The sequence below is a fragment of the Mustela erminea genome, chromosome X, assembly GCF_009829155.1.
Source record: "Mustela erminea isolate mMusErm1 chromosome X, mMusErm1.Pri, whole genome shotgun sequence".
NCBI classification, from domain to species: Eukaryota; Metazoa; Chordata; class Mammalia; order Carnivora; family Mustelidae; genus Mustela; species Mustela erminea.
This window is the reverse complement of record NC_045635.1, coordinates 6,502,682-6,522,964: the sequence shown is the minus strand read 5'-3', so window position 1 is coordinate 6,522,964 and position 20,283 is coordinate 6,502,682. Positions and strand designations below refer to the sequence as shown.

Genomic DNA, 20,283 nt, shown 5'->3' with positions numbered 1-20,283 from the left:
GTGCACGGCATTTTCCTAAAACCTCTACCTGGATGCAAGGACAGCCGAACTCTTCGGTTCACCAAGCAATTATTCGTTGCAAGTCAACACCATAAACAAAATTAAATGGCTACTGTTCATCGAATGGACTGCTTCGTATTTTTGTTAATAACTGGTTTCAAGAGTCTAGACAATTTTATCCCAAGGTAGTAACAGACAGATTGTAAGGAAGTTGCCACCCACCCAAGATTACAGCCCCGGCTGTGTACGGGCAAGGCGCAGGTTACACGCAGTGGAGAGCCTGGGTTTTGACACGTCCCCTGGGAGACGCCAAGGGGCCATCCAGGTGGAGGGTGCAGTGGACAGCTGGGGGCGGGAGGAGGGCTCCCAGGGACAGGGACAGGTGGTGCACACATGGAGCGACCCCCAGCAGAAGGTATTTAAGGACGGGAGGGGTGGGGAGACTGAAGGACATTGCTTAGACAGAGACAGAACCACGGACAGAGAACCACATGGCAGGAAACCTGAGTAATTAGAACTTTGGCAGAAAAGGGGCCAGGTCACAGGGCAGGAGATACAGGAGGAAGAGTGAACGTCCCAGGAGCCACTGCCACCAGCACCACCAGAGTCCTAGTCGGGGGGACCCCTAGGGGGCGCTTACCAGCAGGGGCCCCTACCTTGGACAGCAGCACCAGTCTCCCACACTGGGACCCGTGGGCTCAGACTCTGTCCAGTAGTGCCTAGATCCCTTTCATCTCTCCCACCCTGCCTGCCAAGCACCAGGCATGGGACGGGCAAGGGAAAATCTAGAATATAAAGAGAACGAACTCGGAGAGTAACTTGGGTCTGTAGGTACTAACTGGTGCCTAAACACTAGCAGTTAAATGCTTTGGTGGGCTGAATGCAAAAAGGCCATCACGTGGGTGAGTTCAGACTTGGTATTTATTCTTCTGCTAACGATCTAGAGAGTAAGTCCTCTGTACAAGCAACGGGGCTACATGGGGCGGGGGGGAGGGGTGTCTTGCAAGATGGGAGTTCCTGCCTCCAAGACCTTTCTAGGCTTCAGATACCAACACTTCCCAAACTGTAATGTGCAGACCCATCTCCCAGGGTTTAAAATGCAGATCGGATTCAGCGGGTCCAGGGTAGAGGCTGAGCTTTTGCAATTTTTAAAAATTTTTTATTTGAGAGAAAGAGAGAGCATGCAGGGTGGGTGGGGGTTGGGGGTTGGGAGCAGGCTTTTCACTGCGCAGAGAACCTGATGTAAGGCTGGATCCCAGGACGCTGAGATCATGACCTGAGCCAAAGGCAGATACTTCACGCACCGAGCCGCGCAGGCATCATGGCCTGTATTTTGAGTGGTTTTCAGAAATGCACATTTACAATGTACAATTCATTCTGATTTCTCAGGACACAATTTTGTTTTTCCCCTTCAACACTTACGCACTCCAAGTGGAAACCATGAGGAAATGAATGCATAATGAAAATGCGGTCCAGCCACACGAGGGAATGTTGGTGAGCCTTAAAAAGGAAGGATGGCCCGACACGCGCTACCACACGGATGGGCCTTGAGGACGTAACGCGCCATGAGATATGCCACCACAGAAAGACAGGCGCTGTGTGAGCCCGCTCAGGGGGACCCAGAAGAGGCCAGTTCACAGAGACAACACACAGGACAAAGGTCTGCGGGGCTGGGGCACTGGAAGTCATGGTTTTGCAGGAAGATGAAAAAAGTCCTGATGTTCGTTAAGGGTCGCCCTATGCCAATGTCAACATCACGGAGTCACACGCTTGCAAGTGGTGTTAACGGTTAAGTTTCGTGTTCCGTACTCTTAGCATCATCACACCCTCCTGAGTCTCTAACAAGAAAAGGACTCTGGCCCGCTGGAGGAGCGACCCTAAGTGCCCTCTCTACAGGAACTGCCTCCGAATCCGAGTGTTACGAGAAAGTCTGGAGGCAAAACCACTCTGATGAACGCCCTGCAGGGTCCGAGGAGGGACAGGTACCGGGGTCTGGTTCAGCTACCATGGGGTGGGTTTTTTGGTCACACCCCCACTAACCCTCCTAGGAACCAGTTCCGTGAGACCCTCTGTAGCACGGTCGTCTCCGGGGGCTTCGCCAAGAAGATCTTGTGACTTCTTGTCTGTAAATGAAGACTGCGTTGCAAAGCACCCTTCCGCCGCGTCCTGACCACACTCCACACCCACACTTCCCAGAAAAAACAGGTCTGGGTTGGGCACATAGAGCAGCTGGGTTTTTAGCTCCTGGCCGGCTTCTTCGCCAAGAGAAAAGTTTCTCTTTGGTATTGACTGTGCTTACCGGGGAAGCAGCTATAAGACAAAGAGCAGCCGTGAAAGCTTCCATTCTGTGCTCCCCCGCCACCCCGCAAAACAGTTATTAGGTAGGATCCATTAGGCTTGAACTTGGTGAAAAATAAACCAGACGTCTGTGCTCGCCACGGAGTAGAAGGACGCCGCCTGTCTGCATTTTACAGCAAACCACACATGCGACACGTCTGCAGAACGTGGGGGCCACCACAGGGCCACTGTGGCCGGCAGTGGTCAGGCAAAGTCCCCGAGGTCCCTGGGTTCACCTCGGAAGAGCCCCGCGCAAAGGGGCAGGCAGGCATTGAGAAACCCTTCCGTGCTCACGATGCACGCCCATGTGCCACGCTCTTCGCACATCCAGCACGGAAGCCCCAAGTGCCCATGGCAGGCCACACAGGCCGCACCCTGAGTTACCGACCGGCATTCCAGATGGAGGACGCGCGCCCGTGGTCCCCGGGGAGGCTTTCAAAAATGAATATATGCACGCACATGGTCTGGAACTAAAATCCAACTGAACGAGTGGCGAGGCGATGATGAGAGCGCGGCGGGGTCAAACTGGCGGGGATCCGGCCATGACAAGGCATGAAGTGCAGAATCCTGCTGCCCCCCGCCACCGTGGACCTCATGCAAAGTATAAGGAGCTAGCGGCGGAAGATTACATACTGCGTGCTCTCATTCACGCGAATTAACTGAAGTGTCTGTAATATGCAAATCGACAGAGACAGGTGGGCGACTTGTGGCTACCGGGGGCTGGGAGGGAGGGGGACTTCTGTGGGGGGCGGGGATGACGTAAGGGTCCAGGGCATGTTCTAAGGGGGATGGAGATGTTCTAGAACGGAGGGCAGTGATGGCTGCCCCACTTTGGGAATACAGTAAGAATCACCTGCATTCACGGTATACTTTGTCCACAATGTTTATATCAGTTGTATACTTTGAAGGGTGAAGGGTACGCTGTGTGAGTTTGATCTCACGAGAGCCGTCCTATATATTTTCAAGTGAGCTGAGGCTCCTGCTCTTGTTACCGGGGCAGGGGCCGGACTGGGGAATCGATCCGGACTCGTTCGAAGGGATTCGAGATGAAACGTGCGGGAGACCCACAATGTGCAGAACGTCTCATTGTTCTCACGCACTGTTCTGGCCGGAAACGGCAGGGAGAGAAAGAGCTACCGAGAGTCTTCTTGGAACAAAGTTTCTGGACCTGGGGGAAGGGGCGTCACAGATGATCATGAGCGAAGGCCCACGAAGGCAAAAAAGAGTCTAGTCCGGTAGGGGACTGAGGGCGCCTCACCCACGGCAGCGGGAATGCGAGGGGCATTCTGCCTTGGGGAAGGAAATGAGGTTTCACGCATCAGGAGGGCCCTGGACATGGCTTGAAAGGAGGAGCGTGGGCGGGGGAGCACATTCCCCGGTGAGATCACGTGGAGACAGGGTCAGAGGCAGGAAGCCTAGGCGCAACCAAGGAACGTCAGCCTGGCAGGGTGTGAGGCTTTCACGAGGGAGTGTTTGACGATAAGGGCAGAAGGGGGAAGATTAGGAACTTGACCTTGAAACAGAACCTGGACAATATCCTGTAGGCAGTGGCAGCCCAGAGAAGGTAGGGACGTGGAAACAGGGAAGCGACATTATTCAAGCCAATTCTTCTGGAAGAGTAATCCTGCAGGCAGACGCAAGATGAATTTCTCTTGCCCAAGAACAAAACGGCAAGGAAGAGGATCCTTTTTTTTTTTTTTTTTTAAGATTTTATTTATTTGACAGAGAGTTCACAGGTAAGCAGAGAGGCAGGCAGACAGAGAGGGAGAAATAGGCTCTCCACCGAGCAGAAAGGCTGATGGAGGGCTCGATCCCAGGACCCTGAGACCATGACCTGAGCTGAAGGCAGAGGCTTAACCCACTACTGAGCCACCCAGGTACCCCAAGGAAGATCCTTGACTCCCTCTTGGCTGATGGAAACAAGGACTCACAGCAACACAGGGCAGAGAACAAGTGTGAGCAAGGACTCCAGAATCCGTGAGGCCTCACGGTGTGGTCAGACATGACGCCACCCACCAAAACAAAGAGGCCAGTGGTGCCAAGGTATTGAGCTCCAATGAGTCAGAAAATCACAATGACCAGAGATCAAAATGAAAGAGAAGGGCACTGAGTCCAATATCCTATTTCAAAGGCCATGAATCACACCTGCGATTTTATCAGTTCTCTCTCAAGAATGCTTCACCGTCCAGACAATAGGCCCTCCACGACAAAGCAAGGCTTTTTCGTTAGACAGGAAAATCCCCTGAAGTTATGCTTCAGTTTGCTTAATTTGAGTATTTTACTCATTCTCCTCGAGCCCGGTTGCTGCAGAAAGGAAAGCTGACTCACCCAGGGGAAGTATCACATTGTGAAATAATCTGAGTGTGTATCTATCGTAACAGAGAAGCCCACTGAAAACTGGAAACTTCCACCGAGATGTGTGAAGACTTTCACAGGTAATCATTACCGGCGGCCCCTGCGGCGGGAGGAGCCCCGCCAGCCAGGCAGCCCAGCGTCCAGAAGGCTCTCTCTCTCCAGCATCTCGGCACCTGACTGTCACCCTCTCCACCGCCCAAGATGATGTGCAACAGAAAGCTCAACTCAGGCGGACGGGCGGGGAGGGAGGCCCAGAGGAGATCCACAAGTTGCCGGCTACAACCTGCTCCCGCAGAACAGGGAATGAAGCGAAAAGTCTTCAAAGAAGAAAGTACCGACACGAGGGAAAACAGGCAGAGGGGCTAACCCGGAAACTAAAGATCTGCCTGCAGAAAACAGAGAAACTAAAGCTTGTGCAGAGTCCGGCCTGCGGAGAAGCAGAGTCGGAGGAAGACCCGTCTAAGATCCTACTTACGCTGTGTCTTACCGGCGGGGCCTGTCTCCCAGTACAATGCATAAGATTTTATTCCTATTTCGGAAATGTAAGCTTTTTAGTAGCTCTAGGAATATTTCTCTTTAAGATTTATTTATTTGGGAAACGGAGAGAGAACGGGGGCCCGTGCAAGCAGGGGAAGGGGCAGAGTGAGAGAATCTCAAGCAGGCTCCATGCGGAGCACAGACCCCCTATACGGGGCTCAAGCTCACGACCCTGAGATCATGACCTGGGCCGAAACCAAGAGTCAGGCGCTCAACCAACGGAAGCACCCAGGTGCCCCAGCAGCTCTACGAATACTTTTAAGGAGGGACTCCCATCTCGTCCAAGTTAGGTCTAAGTGTTAAGAGATCAACTCATTTGCTGGTTATTTTCTGGTACAACCAGACAAGAGCGGGATACTGAATTCCAGGAGGCTCTGGCTGTCTGGGGGGTCAGTGTGACATTCCACAGGTGGGGCCGGTACAAAGCACACGACATGGCAATTTGGTGTCACGGTGGAATACTTAACGCTTCCTGAACACTGTAAGTCCCCGCTATCTCTACTGCCTAAACAAAACCATTCCCTGATCCTGGCTCTCTCGGTCCCTGAGCACGCGGGTCCAGTTTCCCTACACACTCTGTCACCGTGCCTTGAAAACCTGTCAATCCGAACATGCGTTCAGGACCGTAAATGGTGAACTGCGAGCGAGCGCGATCTGTGATTGAGCACGCTATCCACATGGAACACACTGGCAGTTGATATCTTCTCAAAGAAAACTTGCCTCCACATTTTAAGCTGGAAAGTTGCCAGAATAACAGTTTAGGAAAGAACCACGGATGACATCTTCATCTTTTGAGATCTGTGGTATCTGTGTTAAAAACCATACAAAATGAAATGTCCGCGTACAGATCATCAAAACCACCAACAGAACCCCACAGTGGTGACAGAAAAAACTCTTTTCCTCCATAGAGGAGAACCAAAATCGGAAAGCCAGAGAAAAGATAAAACAATGCTCCCCCAAAAGTAACCAAATAAACCACAACCCGCCTCACAGGCTTCCGATGGTAGATAAGCAAGTAGTGTTTAGTCCTAGGCTTTTAGGAACACGAGGGAGGGTCTGCTCTGAAGATGTGCACACACTCCTTTCAGCTTCTGGGACAGTAATGCTCATCCCGCGAGGCCCTGCCACAGAGAAAGGCCGATGTGGCCCGGACAGAGGGACCGTGGCAGCTAAACGGACAGAGCCAGGCCAATGAGACGCAGGGAAGAAGAGAGGACTGGGTGACGGGCCCGTGTGCCAAGGGGGCGCACGGCCAACACAGACGTCAAGGGAAAGTCCATCAGAGGAGGAGGACGAGATCTGCAGGCTGCATGTAGCAGCCCGAGGTCTAGACAGAAAAAGGGAGGAGCGCTCAGGGGGGCATGGGGCAGGGAGAGGGTTTGCACCCGGCAGACCAGCTGGACAGGGAAAGGACCGAGGTACAGGCCTCTTTCAGACGGGGCAAAGGTCTAGGGCATGAGGCTGGCGTCTGATCACGGCCACATCACTGCACTGCAGGGGACACAGCCTGTCTGTGAAAGGGGCAGAGTCTGCAAGGCAACATGCAGGGAGCTTTCCGAACGCCACTGTGCGGCAGGGAGGGGACAAGCCAGGAGGAAAGAGAAGGCTTTGTTGGCAACTGTTCCAACAGTGTGGGCCACTGGCCCACGTGCTGCTTTGGGTCCAGACCTGCCCTTCACCGCCCCGTGTGCAGACACTGCGGCGGGACCCTGCAAACCTTCCCGCTCTGCAGGCCGGCTCCGCCATGAGGGCGTGGAAGGGACCCCAGAGGAGGACAGGCCTGCTTTCCGCTCGGGCCGCTCCCGAGGGGGCCCAGCAGCACGGCGGCTTCCTGGCAAGTTCCAGCGGCCAGCCTCCCAGGGGCGGCAGCAGCATCCCAAGTGCCGTCCCAGGAGGCATGGCCTTGGCATGTTGCCACCTGGCCGGCTCCGTGGGGCTCTGTGGGGCTCCGTGCCTGTCCCCAGTCCCCACGGTTGGCGGGGAGGGGTGCGCAGCTCCCTGAGCTCCCCCTTCCCCAGTCCTGTGGGTAAGGTCTGCTCCGGGTAAGGTCTGCTCCCCGCAGCCCCTGCTGGGCCTTCTTTAAGGTTACCTTCACCCAGGACAGGAAGCTGTGACCACCAGGGAACCGGAGGACTTCTCCGTCACCAGTTAATCACCTTCCACCCTGGGGACAAACAAAAAACCATTACACCATCAGGCACCTTTGGCCCTGGGGGCCCGCAAACCACGCGGAATAGAGCCCCACGGTAATAGCGTTCAAGGGCTCGCGGGCTCCACTTGGCCCAACCAACACGACGACATAGACACACTGTGGGGCCGCCGTCTGGCCGGGGTGCCGAACCCCGCTTCAGAGGAAGCGTTTCCTGCTCAAGTTACTGCATGGTCTGTCTCCGAACCTGACCTTGACGGGGATGAATTCCGGGTGGTCAGTGCAGTAACACACGCCCGGGGCCGAGCACCAAAACGATACTGTGGTGGGGGCAGGGAAAGCTTCAAAGACGTGAGGGCTGAGGGGCACCTGGCCAGCTCCGTGGGTGGAGCGTACGACTCTGGATCTCAGGGTTGTGAGTTCGAGCCCCACGCTGGGTAGAGAGTGGACTTAAACATAAAATCTTACAAAAACAAACAAACAAAAAAAGAGGAGGTGTGAGACTAGTATGAGTCTTGCCTCCACGACTTAACTACCCGACTTAGAGAAAGTCACTTATTTTTGTCTGTTTTGTCACCTAAAAAAATTTTTTTTTCAAAACATTTTGTAAGCTCTAGAGCGTTATACAAGCATATTCACAAACAGTTTCACTTTTAATTTGTTGGTGTACATGGTGGGACGAGCTGGCTAGGCTTCTGGACTCTCAAGTTCAGGGACAAAGGATCCTCTTCTTGGCTTTCATGTCAGGAAGCAAAGCTGAAGCGGTTGGGATGGCCACCCACGCAGCAGGCTGCACCACCAGAAGCTCAGCCATGCATCCATGCGGCACCCAGAGACCCACAGAAGGATGTCCATACCCACGCCATCGGTGACAGTGCAAACCCGGGACGACCCAGGTGTCCAGAACGTAAAATCCGGGACAACCAAACGGTCTTGTCACACTGTCTCCGCCTTAGCACTGCCAACGTTTGGGGCTGGAAGATTCCCTGCCTGGGGGGCCGTGTTGGGCACAGAACATTTATCAGCGACATCCCTGATCCCCTCGTTTGAGATACCAGTAGCATCTGGCACCCCAAACTGTCATACCTAAAAATGTCTCCAGATAGGACTCCATGTCCGGTAGGGGACCAAAAAAACCAATCCTTTTTGCAGAAAGGATGAAGTATCCCAGAAGACCATTACCGCTCTCACTCAAAGTGAGCCCCTCCCAAATCTCAATTCAGTGCCCTGCCACGTGAAACGCATTGGGCACGGCAAGAAGCAAGAAGCGGGCAGCCCCACACAGAGAGGTCTCTGTGGTCACTGGCAGCCCCGCAGGAAGCTCGTCAGGCCGGACGGAACCGCCGTGTCCAATAAGCCCATCATCACCATGCAAAACAGGCCTTGTTGTTCTGGGTGCCACAAGCCCCACCCCGACATCACACACTCGCCACTAAGAAGCCTTTGTTCTTTCTCCCTGAAGAAAACAGTCCTTCTTGTCCACAGGCCGTGTTGGCCAGGTCCCCTGCAATTCACACCCCCAGCCCCGCCAGTGACATGGACACACGCTGCCTGGCTCGATCCCGCACAAGGCCCCGATCTCCTCTAGCCCTGGACCACATGCCCTCCTCGCAGCCTCCTGACTGTCCTGGGTGTGTCGCTGAGGGCCGCCCCGGACCCTGTTGATGGTCCCCAGTGTAGGCGCCTGGCTTGGCAGCAGGACCAGCACGTCTGCAAGGACATGGCCCAGACGGATCTGCGCTCCTTCCCTAGTCCGGTGTCTGTTCCAAGGCCGCCGGCAACCTTGCTGGGAAGGGTGAGCAGGGAGAAGATGATCCCTGAAGATCGCAAGGTTTTTGCCTAAGGCCCTGACCTTGTCCTAGGGTCACGGGAAGAGAAGTCCACACCACAGTCCTGGTCTTTCCAGGGGCGCTTGGAACAACAGCATGGCAGGCAGGCTCCCCCACACCAAGCTGCTCGGGCTCTCACCCTGCTCCCAGCGCGGCTGAAAACTGACGGCGGGAGCCCGGCCCGTCCACCTGCAGACATGGCTGGAATGACTGCGTTTTGCACTTTTCAAAGCAGAAAAGCCATCTGAAAGGGCTGATAGGCAATCACGAAACAGGAAAAGGAACTTCTGGACACGAGAACAAAGTGTCCCCGCTTTTCAGAGCACACGGCTGTTTATTTTTCACGGACGTGCCCAGCCTAGTGTGGTTTCAAAGACGCAGCGCTTGCTGCTGCAGATAAGGCCGCGCTGAGCCCAGCGAGGGGGGCTGCCCAAACACAGCTCACCTTTCCTTTGGGGACACCCCAAGTTCCCCGCAAGCCTTTGTCTCTTTCCTGGGAAATGACCGATGACCTCAATCAACACAAGGGCTTTCTTTTAGAAGCCCCGAGGAATGGGATGGCTGCTCTAACACGAAACCCCACAGAGCTCCGAGAGCCCTCCTGCCCTAGGAGGACGCCGTGGGGGACAGCCGTCCGCACTGCAGCAGGGGGCTCTCCCCAGCGGCCGGCACCTTGATCTCTGACTTCTGGCCTCCAGAACTGTGAGGAGTAACTTCTTGGATAAGCTGCTCGGCCTGCGCTATCTTTGTTACAGCAGCCCAGAAAACCCCAGACAGACATCAGAGGCGCAGGCCGGGGCTCAGCGAAGCAGGGTTGGGGGTCGGGAGTACTCTGCCGCACCACGCGGGAACTCTGCACACTCGACCCTTTGCCCAAGACTCTGCTGGTGTGCCCACCTGCAGGCCGTCTGTCAGCCTCCGTCAACTCCCAAGTCCGGCAGGCCTGACGGCGTCCTTCGGGGTGATGGCCCCCCGACACTGCTTGCCTTCAGGAGCCCTCCCCAGAGTCGGAATCGCCCCAGGAGCGGACAGCCACAATTCCCTGCAGGGACAGAGGGACGGGAACAGGGGACAGCGGGAGGCTGCAGCAGGGGCAGAAGCATCTGGTGTCCCGGGACGCTGCAGCTGCTGGGCAAGCGGCAGAGAAGGACCCAGAGAGTCCCCGCCAGGGCCCTGGAGGCAGACAGCCGGGCCGGGACACAGCATGCAGGACAGCAGACTCAATGGCCTCGGTTGCCCGCTCCTGTCCAGTGCCCGGGGCAAAGTCCTTAGAAAACCAGAACAATTCATCCAGCAGACACGGACGCTTTCGAATGAGCCAGAATTCTTTATAAATCCGGATCATTTATCTTTCTTGTAATTTGAAAATCAACATACAGAATACTTCTAAAAAGCAAAAAAAAAAAAATTTTTTTTTAATTACAAAAGCAAACAAGGTATGGAGGGGCATAATTTATTATGTCTGAGAAACAGGCTAAAAAAACCTATAATGTCTTGCTTATTAAGACACACTGCATCTGCCCCCCGCCCCAATCTAGGAGGAATGGGGAATCATTACATTTCTCCTCATCTAAGGCTTGTATCCCTTGTTGGCAAAGAAAAATGGTATAAAGCACTGTAACAGAAACAAGACAGATCAACACAAAAAACCTTGGAGCAGAAGAGGGGCTGGTACGTCTAAAATCTGATTGTTCAAACGCAATGGGACTGCGCGAAAGCAGGTTTTCCTGACACTACACACATTCCTCACCTCATCAGTAATATTATTTCTCCACAGTAAACTGAAGTCAGACTCAAACCCAAATAGCCAAATGATTATCTAACTTGGAACTCTTCTCGGTCACGAAAAAGAACAACACTGAAGGTTTAAGCTACTCTGACGGTGAGGGCACAAAAAAAAAATCAGAAACGCTTTGCTGACTTTTTCCAACAGCCAACTTGAACAGGCTCAATCTTCGATCCTTAATGTTATTTATTTCTCCCGAGCTCATTCACAGCTTTGTGGGGAGAAAGGGGAAACATTCTTAGGTCTCAAGAAAAAAAAAGAGTCAAAATAAAAGGACTTCATTCCCTAACACAGCAGAGCCCGGCCCACTGCCAAGCCAGGCAAATTCGAAGCTTTGTGCTGTGGTTTGGGGGCATGCAACCTTTTCCCAGATCTCAGACCTGGCTTAGTAGCCCACCTCCTCTTTTTACCAGGTTAAAGATGGAATTATTCACCAGTTAACTACAAACATGGATTTACTTTTATGTGCTTAGTTTACGATAGGCAGAAGTGTGCAGATGCAAGGCACAGACGTGCCAAGAACCCCACCACACCCCTGGGGTTGTGCACGTTGCAGGTGGCCTGGCTTAATTTTGTCTCTCATGCTTTATCCAGTCCTGTAAGGACAAAATTAGATGTATAATATATATTTGTCTGTTAGGACTAATATAGGACTACTTGGGATTGTTAAATCACTATTCAAAAAAGTAGGGAGGCAACTGTCTCCCATGACAGACTATAAAGAGATTCTATCCAAGGGCTTGGAAAATAAGTCAGCACAGATAACAGCAACAGATTCCAAATACAGCTAAAATACCCAACACAACCGGCAAAGGTTCTCTTCACTGTGTGTGACATTCAGAACAGAAGAAAGAAGTGCGTTTTTTTCCTGTTTACAAAAGAGTGAAGACATTCTATAATTAAGATTTTTAAAAAGCCAGATTTAAAACGTAAGTGACAAAAGAAAAAGCAAACAGTGTTCCTGGTGTCTTCATTTAAAGAAAGGTCCTTGAGGGGCGCCTGACTGACTCAGTCTGTGGAGCGTGTGACTCCTGATCTCAGGGTTGTTGGCTCGAGTCCTACAAAAGCTTACTTCAAAAAAAGGTAAAAATCTTTACAAAAAAGAAAAAGGAGAAAAAGAAGAGTCCTTGAATAGCTCTGTATCATGTATAACATTCTCTGACAAGAAATGTGGTAAAATTATTGGTGCCAATCAAAATCACCGAGGAGGAATTATAGTAAGACCGGAACCCCGTGTTCCTATTCATCCTGATTCTTCTCAATTCAGTATAATCCGACTTTCCATAGTATGACCCCAATTTAAGAATGGCCATCCCGGGGGGTCTGGCGCACTCAGTTGGTGGAGTGTGCAACTCCTGATCTCCGGGTTGTGAGTTCGAGCCCCACACTGGGTGTAGAGATTAGTTAAAAATAATACCTTTAAATAAAATAAATAAATAGGAAGGCAAATGGCCTTGCCTCCATGCTTCCAGTTCGTTTCTCACTCTTTCCCTGCTTGGTTCCTGCAGAACACAAACTGCTCATCTGCCGGATTCTACTTCCACTCCTAAAAAAGAAGGAGCGCCTGGGAGGCTCAATATTAAGCCTGAGCCTGCCTTTGGCTCAGGTCGTGATCCCAGTGTCCTGGGATCAAGTCCTGCAACGGGCTCTCTGCTCAGCGGGGAGCCTGCTTCTCTCTCCTTCTGCTGCTCCCCCTGCTAGTGTGCAGGTGCTCTCGCTCTCTCTCTGACAAATAAGCAAATTAATTAATTAACAAAAGAAAGAAACAATTGCAGGGAAGGCCAGGCAAGTTTGCCCTCTCTCCAGCTGTCTAGAAAAGCACACCAAAGGCCACAAAGAGAGGTGTCGTGACACTCATTAGGAGTGGGAGGAATGAGTGGGCACCTTTATACAGAGAGAAACTCAGAAGAGAGAAAAGCCCCCGTCTGGTGCTTCGGGAAGCTCGCCCCGCTCTGGAGGTGGGCTGCAGCCCCGACCACCCCTCAAGGAGGAGAACCCTCTCCTCTCAGAGATCAGAGACTCAAAAGGGGAATGCACAGCAGCCTGACGTAGGACTCAGCAGCCTTCCAAACTGGCAAAGCAATGCGAGGTTATGGTGGGGGATATGCTTTAGCATGGCACAGGTCCTACCTGAAATGGAATGAAGGCACGTCCCCTCCACCCCAGCTCTAATTTAAATACGATTACTGCTACTAAGACTACCCGTTTTACACCTATTCCTCACAACAGAGTTCCAGGAAGCCACTGCAGACAAAAGGTGAACCTGTTCAGTCTGAGGTTTTCTTTTCTTTTTCCTTTTTTTTTTTTTTTTTAAAGATTTATTTGACAGACAGAGATCACAAGTAGGCAGAGAGGTAGGCAGTGACAGAGGGGAAGCAGGCTTCCCGCCCAGCAGAGAGCCCGATGCGGGAATCGATCCCAGGACCCTGGGATCATGACCTGAGCCGAAGGCAGAGGCTTTAACCCACTGAGCCACCCAGGTGCCCCTGAGGTTTTCTTAAATAAAAACAAACATTTAAATATACCTACCATGCAAGCATTAGGTGAATTCCTAACACCTATCATCAGGTGTTTTACTACAGTATATCCGACCTAAAGTGTCGGCAATATCCAAGATTCAAAAGCACAACCGAAACCAGCGAGAACGTGGACACAGCCGGGCAGGGAAGAAGACCGCGTGAAGACAGAGCCGGAGACTGGAACGCTGCGACCACAAGCCAAGGAACACCACGGGTTGCCTGGAACCACCGGAAGCTGGAAGAAAGCAAGGAAGGATCCTCCCCAGACCCTTGCGGACACTTGCTTTCTACCAACCAGCTTCCAGAACTGTGAGACAGTAAATTTAAGCAGCCAGTATGCAGTCCTGGGTTATGACAGCCCCGGGGAACTTCTGCATCACATTTTTCCGCAAGGACAAGGCTGCGATGAAAATGGACACAGGACCTTCTGGCACAGCGACTAAGGGTTCCAGGATAAGACCAGGTTCTGAGCAAGGGCTTTCCAAGGACCCCGCAACAGCGCCCCTACTGGCCACCTGCGTTCCGGAGACCCGGCAGGAGGAAGGCTACACCCTGCCCCACCGTGGCATAAGGGACCTCCCCCGACCCAACCAAGGACAGGCTGGGGGGCTCCCTTATAAGCGCACCCAAGAGTCAATCACATGAAGATAGGATTTTTTTTTCTCTCTCTCTCTTTTTTAAGGGGTTTACTTATCCATTTGATAGAGACACAGAGCACACAGGCAGCGGGAAAGGCAGACAGAGAGGGAGAAGCAGGGTTCCTGCTGAGCCAGCCAGGAGCCCGACTTGGGGCTCAATCCCAGGATCTGGAGATCACAACCGGAGCCGAAGGCAGGCGCGCAACCATCTGGGCCACCCAGGCGTCCCAGTTTTCTTTTTCTCTTAAAGGAAATCATCTACAAAGCCCAAGAGGTACATTCTCAAACCTTTAAAGATGCTTTCTGGATTGTTTTATATCGTATGCCGGGGGGCGGGGGGCGGGGGAGGAGGGACAGGAAGGGTGCAGGGTAATGCAGACACAGAGGACTACATCATCCATTGTTTAAAACTCACAGGCTGGGTGCCAGGGACTGAAGAAAGAGCTTAAATGTCCAGCTTTCCCCAGAGATACAAACACACACTTGGGTCAAACCACTGCTCTTTTCTGGGCCTTTGTTTCCTTACGCATCAAAATCAGCAGTTCCAACCTGAGTATATTTCTTTCCGCTTTCCAATCTGGAAACTCCGGTTCTACAATCATTCTCGCGGTGGGGTCTAATTCAACAGTTCGTGAGGGTTTGTGCATTACCAAGGGGTGAACTGTGCTCCCAGGGGAGACTGGAGGTAGCAGAAAGCAACCCTTTGACAGACCCAGTTCAAAGAGAAACTCAAGGTGGTGGTAGTAAAAAGTAAGCCTCAGATGTTATGAAAAGCCAGCAAGAAGTGAGACAGATCCTTACAGGACAATTGCGCCAGGGGTTGGGGCAACGGAAGGGAATATGTTTGGTACCACCTGAGCTGCCAAGGCGTGGTGTGTGTGTGGGGGGTCCTTCTTAAAAGCAGAACGTGGGGGGTGTATGGGGGGGGCTCTGGTCATGATCCCAGGGTCCTGAGATGGAGTCCCTCATCAGACTCCCTGCTCAGCGGGAAGTCTGCTTCTCCCTCTTCCACTTCCCCTGCTTGTGCTCACTCTCTCTCATGCTTTCTCTATCATAAATAAATAAAATCTTAAAAAAAAAAAAAAGAAAGGGGCGCCTGGGTGGCTCAGTGGGTTAAAGCCTCTGCCTTCGGCTCAGGTCATAATCCCAGAGTCCTGGGATAGAGCCCCACATCGGGCTCTCTGCTCAGCAGGGAGCCTGCTTCCTCCTCTCTCTCTGCCTGTCTTTCTGCCTACTTCTGATCTCTGTCAAATAAATAAATAAAATCTTAAAAAAAAAAAGAAAGAAAGAAAGAAGTAGAGCGTGGAAAACCGTGCTGTTAACTGAATACTGCAATCAGTCATCTTTAGTGGAATGTGTTGTCGGGACCTAACGCTGGGTTTTTGCAGACTGCCACAAAGCCTTTTCATGGACACTAACCTCCCGAAAGCTCTGAATGGCCCAGCCAGCTGACAGTCATGCCCTGCCTTCCCACAGATGTCTGTCTGCATGAGAGACTGCCTTTACTGAGCGGGCCCTTTCTACTGGGCCGTAACTCTTGAAAGCAGCAGAAAGAGGAAGCGACAGGTTTCTTCTCTAATTCAGTGAACGCCTGTTAATTCACAACCAGAAGTTTAAGGAATCAAACACACTCTAAGTCACTTGGGGAACGTCCTCTGTTCTAACTCCAGGCTGAACAGTCAATAATTAATAGAGAGTTTCTACAGAGTAAGATTTTCAGCTTTTTATCCTTATAAAGGCAGGACAGAGCAGAAGCTAAAAGCATACACTGTAAGCAAAAAGTGAAAGCAGCAGTGTGGACAGGGCACACTGAAATTCTGTACCTTTCCCCATTTCTTTCTTTTTTTTTTAAAAAAGATTTTATTTATTTATTTGACAGACAGAGATCAAAAGTAAGCAGAAAGGCAGGCAGAGAGAGAGGGGGAAGCAGGCTCCCCGCTGAACAGAGAGCCCGATGCAGGGCTCAGTCCCAGGACCCTGAGATCTTGACCTGAGCCGAAGGCAGAGGCTTTAACCCACTGAGCCACGCAGGTGTCCCTACCTTTCCCCATTTCTACACACGCACCTGAATGACAGCACTGTCTCCACAGAGACACTGCAGGAAAGTTCCGTCCGCATGCCCGGGCAAGGAGCTCAAACATCGGAGCGGCGGGCACGGTGCTGCTGGTTCTGAGCCCCGGACTGCGGGACGGCCAGTAAGCACAAGAGGCACGGATCTGACCAGGTAACCCTGCGCTCCCCATCACTCCGGGCTCTCACAGAGACACTCCGGCTCTCAATAGCAAAGTGGCATCTATTTCAAGGATCTAGGGAATTACGGAAACCCCAGGACTGAGAATGGCCCCAGAAGGTTCCAGAGAGCAAAGAGGAGAGCAGGAAAGCAGGAAGCCAGCAGTGGCCTCAGGGCAGACACCTACTGGTCAGGATGTAATGTGTGAACATGTACTATGTACATGAACAGATACGAACGATGTATGCAAAGGAGCAGGGACTACTCCTCAGCAATGCGGTGAACTCTTGATACCCTGGACGAATCTCCAGAGACTTAAGTTCAGTGAAAACTGCCAGTCCTGAGGGTATAGACTGGAGGATTGCATCTAGGTACTATTTTTTTTTTTTAAAGATTTTATTTATTTATTTGACAGAAATCACAAGTAGGCAGAGAGAGAGAGAGGAGAAAGCAGGTTCCCCGCTGAGCAGAGAGCCCGATGCGGGCCTTGATCCCAGGACCCTGAGATCATGACCTGAGCTGAAGGCAGCGGCTTAACCCACTGAGCCACCCAGGCGCCCTCTAGGTACTATTCTTAAAATACAGCTGTAGAAGGGTGGGATGGGGCTGGAGTGAAACTGGCATGGATCCTCACGGTGAAGGAAGGGTGCTGGATCTTGATTACCCGCAACAATATCCTGGCTGAGATGCTGCTACTAGAGTTTTGCAAGATGTAACGACCAAGGGAACCTCGATCTTTTTACACTGGCAACTGAATCTACAGTTATTGCATTAAGTAAGTGCTTAATTTGGAGTGGGGGGAGACTGGCAAAGACATCACGAGGCTACCAGGCTTCAACCAGGGGCCAGGAAGCAAAGAGATTTCGTTGACCCGTAGACGGTCATGGTGACAAGTAGGGGGTCCTCCTGACAAAGCCTAACAATGGGGAGATTTTTATAAGGAAATGGGGGTGCCGTGAGGAAGGGGTAATGTGAGCCACAAAACCCAACAGCACCGACATCCACTGCGCACTTTGGAGGAGATGAGGACTCTCTGTAGCTGAAAAGCAGGTGAGTAACTCACTGTATGACCTGAAGCTACTTTTACGATATTGCCGGGGTACCTGGGTGGCTCAGTTGGTTAAGTGTCTGCCTTTGGCTCAGGTCATCATCTAGGGTCCTGGGGTCAACCCCACATCGGGCTCCCTGCTCAGCGTGGAGTCTGCATCTCTTTCTCCCTCTCCCCACTTGTGTTCTCTCTCCCCCTTGCTTGTTCTGTCTCAAATAACTAAAATCTTATTTAAAAAAAAGTATTTCCAAAAAGACTCTACCAAAGTTCCAGAAACATCATTTATTGTCACAGACACTCAGGAGGCTGTCAGCAAGTCACCCATAGAAAAAATTAACCAAAAGTTACAGAGATCAAAGAAACCCCAGGGGCCGAGGGTCTATAGCACACTGCCCACAGCCCCCTTCTCTCATTGTAACAGTGTTAGGTTTCAACAGCACTAAAGTCACTCAGTTTTTATAATAAAGTACATTTTCCAAATTAATTGACAGCTGCACACTAGTATCAATAATAGTTTATCGATGTGAATAGGTCTCATTCAATGAAACACAAGACCCTGGGATTTAGATGTGGTGTCCCTCTGAGCTTAATAAGAGGTCTTCTTAGTAACATTATATACGTGTGCATACACACACACACACACACACACACACATTTTTTTTAAGTAGGCTCCAATGCAGAGCATGAACTCAGGATTCGGAAATCCAGACCTGAGCCGAGATGAAGAGCCGGACCCTGAACTGACTGAGCTACCCAGGTGCCCGTTTAGTAAGAGATTTTTTTTTTTTTTTTAAAGATTTTTATTTATTTATTTGACAGAGAGAAATTACAAGTACACTGAGAGGCAGGCAGAGAGAGAGAGAGAGAGAAGGAAGCAGGCTCCCTGCTGAGCAGAGAGCCCGATGCGGGACTCGATCCCAGGACCCTGAGATCATGACCTGAGCCGAAGGCAGCGGCTTAACCCACTGAGCCACCCAGGCGCCCCTAGTAAGAGATTTTTAACTACATGCTCATTCGAGTACCTATTGGGCAGTTTCTAAAGGAACAGGCCTTTGAAGTTGACAAAAGTAGTCCTGCCTTATTTTGGGTCGACTGCTAGTAGGACTCGTGAACAGATGATCAAAAGGCTGAAGTAATGACATATTGCTGGAGTTCGGGACAATTATGAAACGGTCACGTGATAAATCCAAATCAGACCCAACTCCCTTCCCTCGAAGTCTTCATGTAGTAAACGGCCTAGTACAGAGCCTAGCTAATGGTAAGCACTCGGATACTTTCTGGACCAAAAAAAAAAAAAAAAAAAAAGATGCATGAAAATAAGACCTGCCTTTCTCCTACAATCCATTCCTTCTCCCACCATGCCCCACATCTCCCACAATTCATTTCTTCTGCCACCATCCTTGACATTCCCCATAAACCATCTCTTCTCCCATCATTCTTCACTTCTCCCACAATCCATTCCCCTTCCCACAATCCCCTGCCTCTCTCAGTCTATTCCTTCAGCCGCCATGTCTCCCATCTCCCATAAACCATTTCTTCTCCCACCATGCCCCACAACTCCCACAATCCTCTACTTTTCCCACCATGCTTGAGGCATCCCATAAGTCATTGCTTCTCCCACCTTTCCTCAGTTCTCCCACAGTTGGCGCAAAAAAAAATGCATGAAAATAATGCAACACTTGTATAATGAGTGCTCCCTTGTCATTTACCCTCACCTTATTAAAAATCCAATGAGCAATGCCATGTATGAAGCATTCATAAATGTTTGGAAAATATATATTTTTTTAAGATTTATTTATTTGAGGGTGCCTGGGTGGCTTAGTAGGTTAAGCGTCTACCTTGGGGTCAGGTCATGATCCCAGGACCCCGAGAGCAAGCTCTACATCGGGCTCCCTGCTCAGTGGGGAGCCTGCCTCTCCCTCTGACTGTGGCTCTCCCTGCTTGTGCTCTTGCTCTGTTTCAAATAAATAAGTAAAGTCTTAAAAAAAGATTTGAGACCGAATAAGAGAGAGAACGTGCACACACAAGCAGGAGCATGGGAGGGGGGCAACAGAAGGGGAAAGAGAATCTCCAGCAGACTGTGCACTAAGCGTGAACTCCACAACAGGCTCGATCTCACAACCCTGAGATCTCAGAACCTGAGCCGAAATCAAGAGTCGGACGCCTAACTCTGCGTAATGGAAGGAACAAAGTCAAGAAGATGAAGGAGAGACGGTGAGTGAGTAGCGGTCCAAGTAGCGGCCTCCATCAGGGCCGCTCCTGCCGTGGCACGTCCAGTCTGTCCTGCGGCGTGCATGTAAGTACAGAGGACGTGACCTGCTTCCTGAGCCCTCACATGGCTGTGGCCTTTAGCATTCGTGCACTAGCTGCCAACAAAGCCATCCCAGGATGGTTTAGAGCTGCAGATGAGCCACGCTTATGGGGCAGGGACAGAGGCTGCACGGTGATCCCATGCTCTGTCTTTCTCTCACACACACAAACACAGACACACACGCAGACGGACAGATGGCCGAGTCTGAATGTACTGTTAGCTGTACTATTGGGTAAATGTTGTTGCCCTGAGGATGGTCCTAAGTGGATGGTCCTTTGCTCTGGCCCTTTAGGTGATCAAGGCAGATGCATGGACCAGAATCTGTGTATTCCCAGAACAACAACACAAGACCCTTCACTGAACGGCTCACTTGGTGACACTGGGTTGGGCTCCTGGCATGTACTATGAAACCTTTCCGCATTGGAAATGTACCTAGGAACACCCCTATCTTGGAGATAAAACAGATTCATGAGGCTGAAAAGTTGGCCAAAGGGCAGTTTATTCAGCTCAGAGATATGAAGTCACTCATTCAAGGTCATATATC

The 20,283-nt window shown here is 51.3% G+C and overlaps 1 protein-coding gene across 5 annotated transcripts in view; it reads right to left on the bottom strand.

Annotated features, from left to right (window-relative positions):
* The window catches only part of SHROOM2 (shroom family member 2), a 132,892-nt gene that overhangs the window by 71,402 nt on the left and 41,207 nt on the right, over window positions 1-20,283 (bottom strand). The window contains exon 1 of one of the 5 annotated variants that reach the window (XM_032331831.1): window positions 9,347-10,563. The exons of the other annotated variants lie outside the window; for them this stretch is intronic. Within the exon in view, the coding sequence (XP_032187722.1) occupies window positions 9,347-9,406 (60 nt within the window). The 5' untranslated portion in view covers window positions 9,407-10,563. Of the gene's footprint in view, window positions 1-9,346; window positions 10,564-20,283 lie in introns of those variants that run through there. 5 annotated transcript variants of the gene reach the window in all.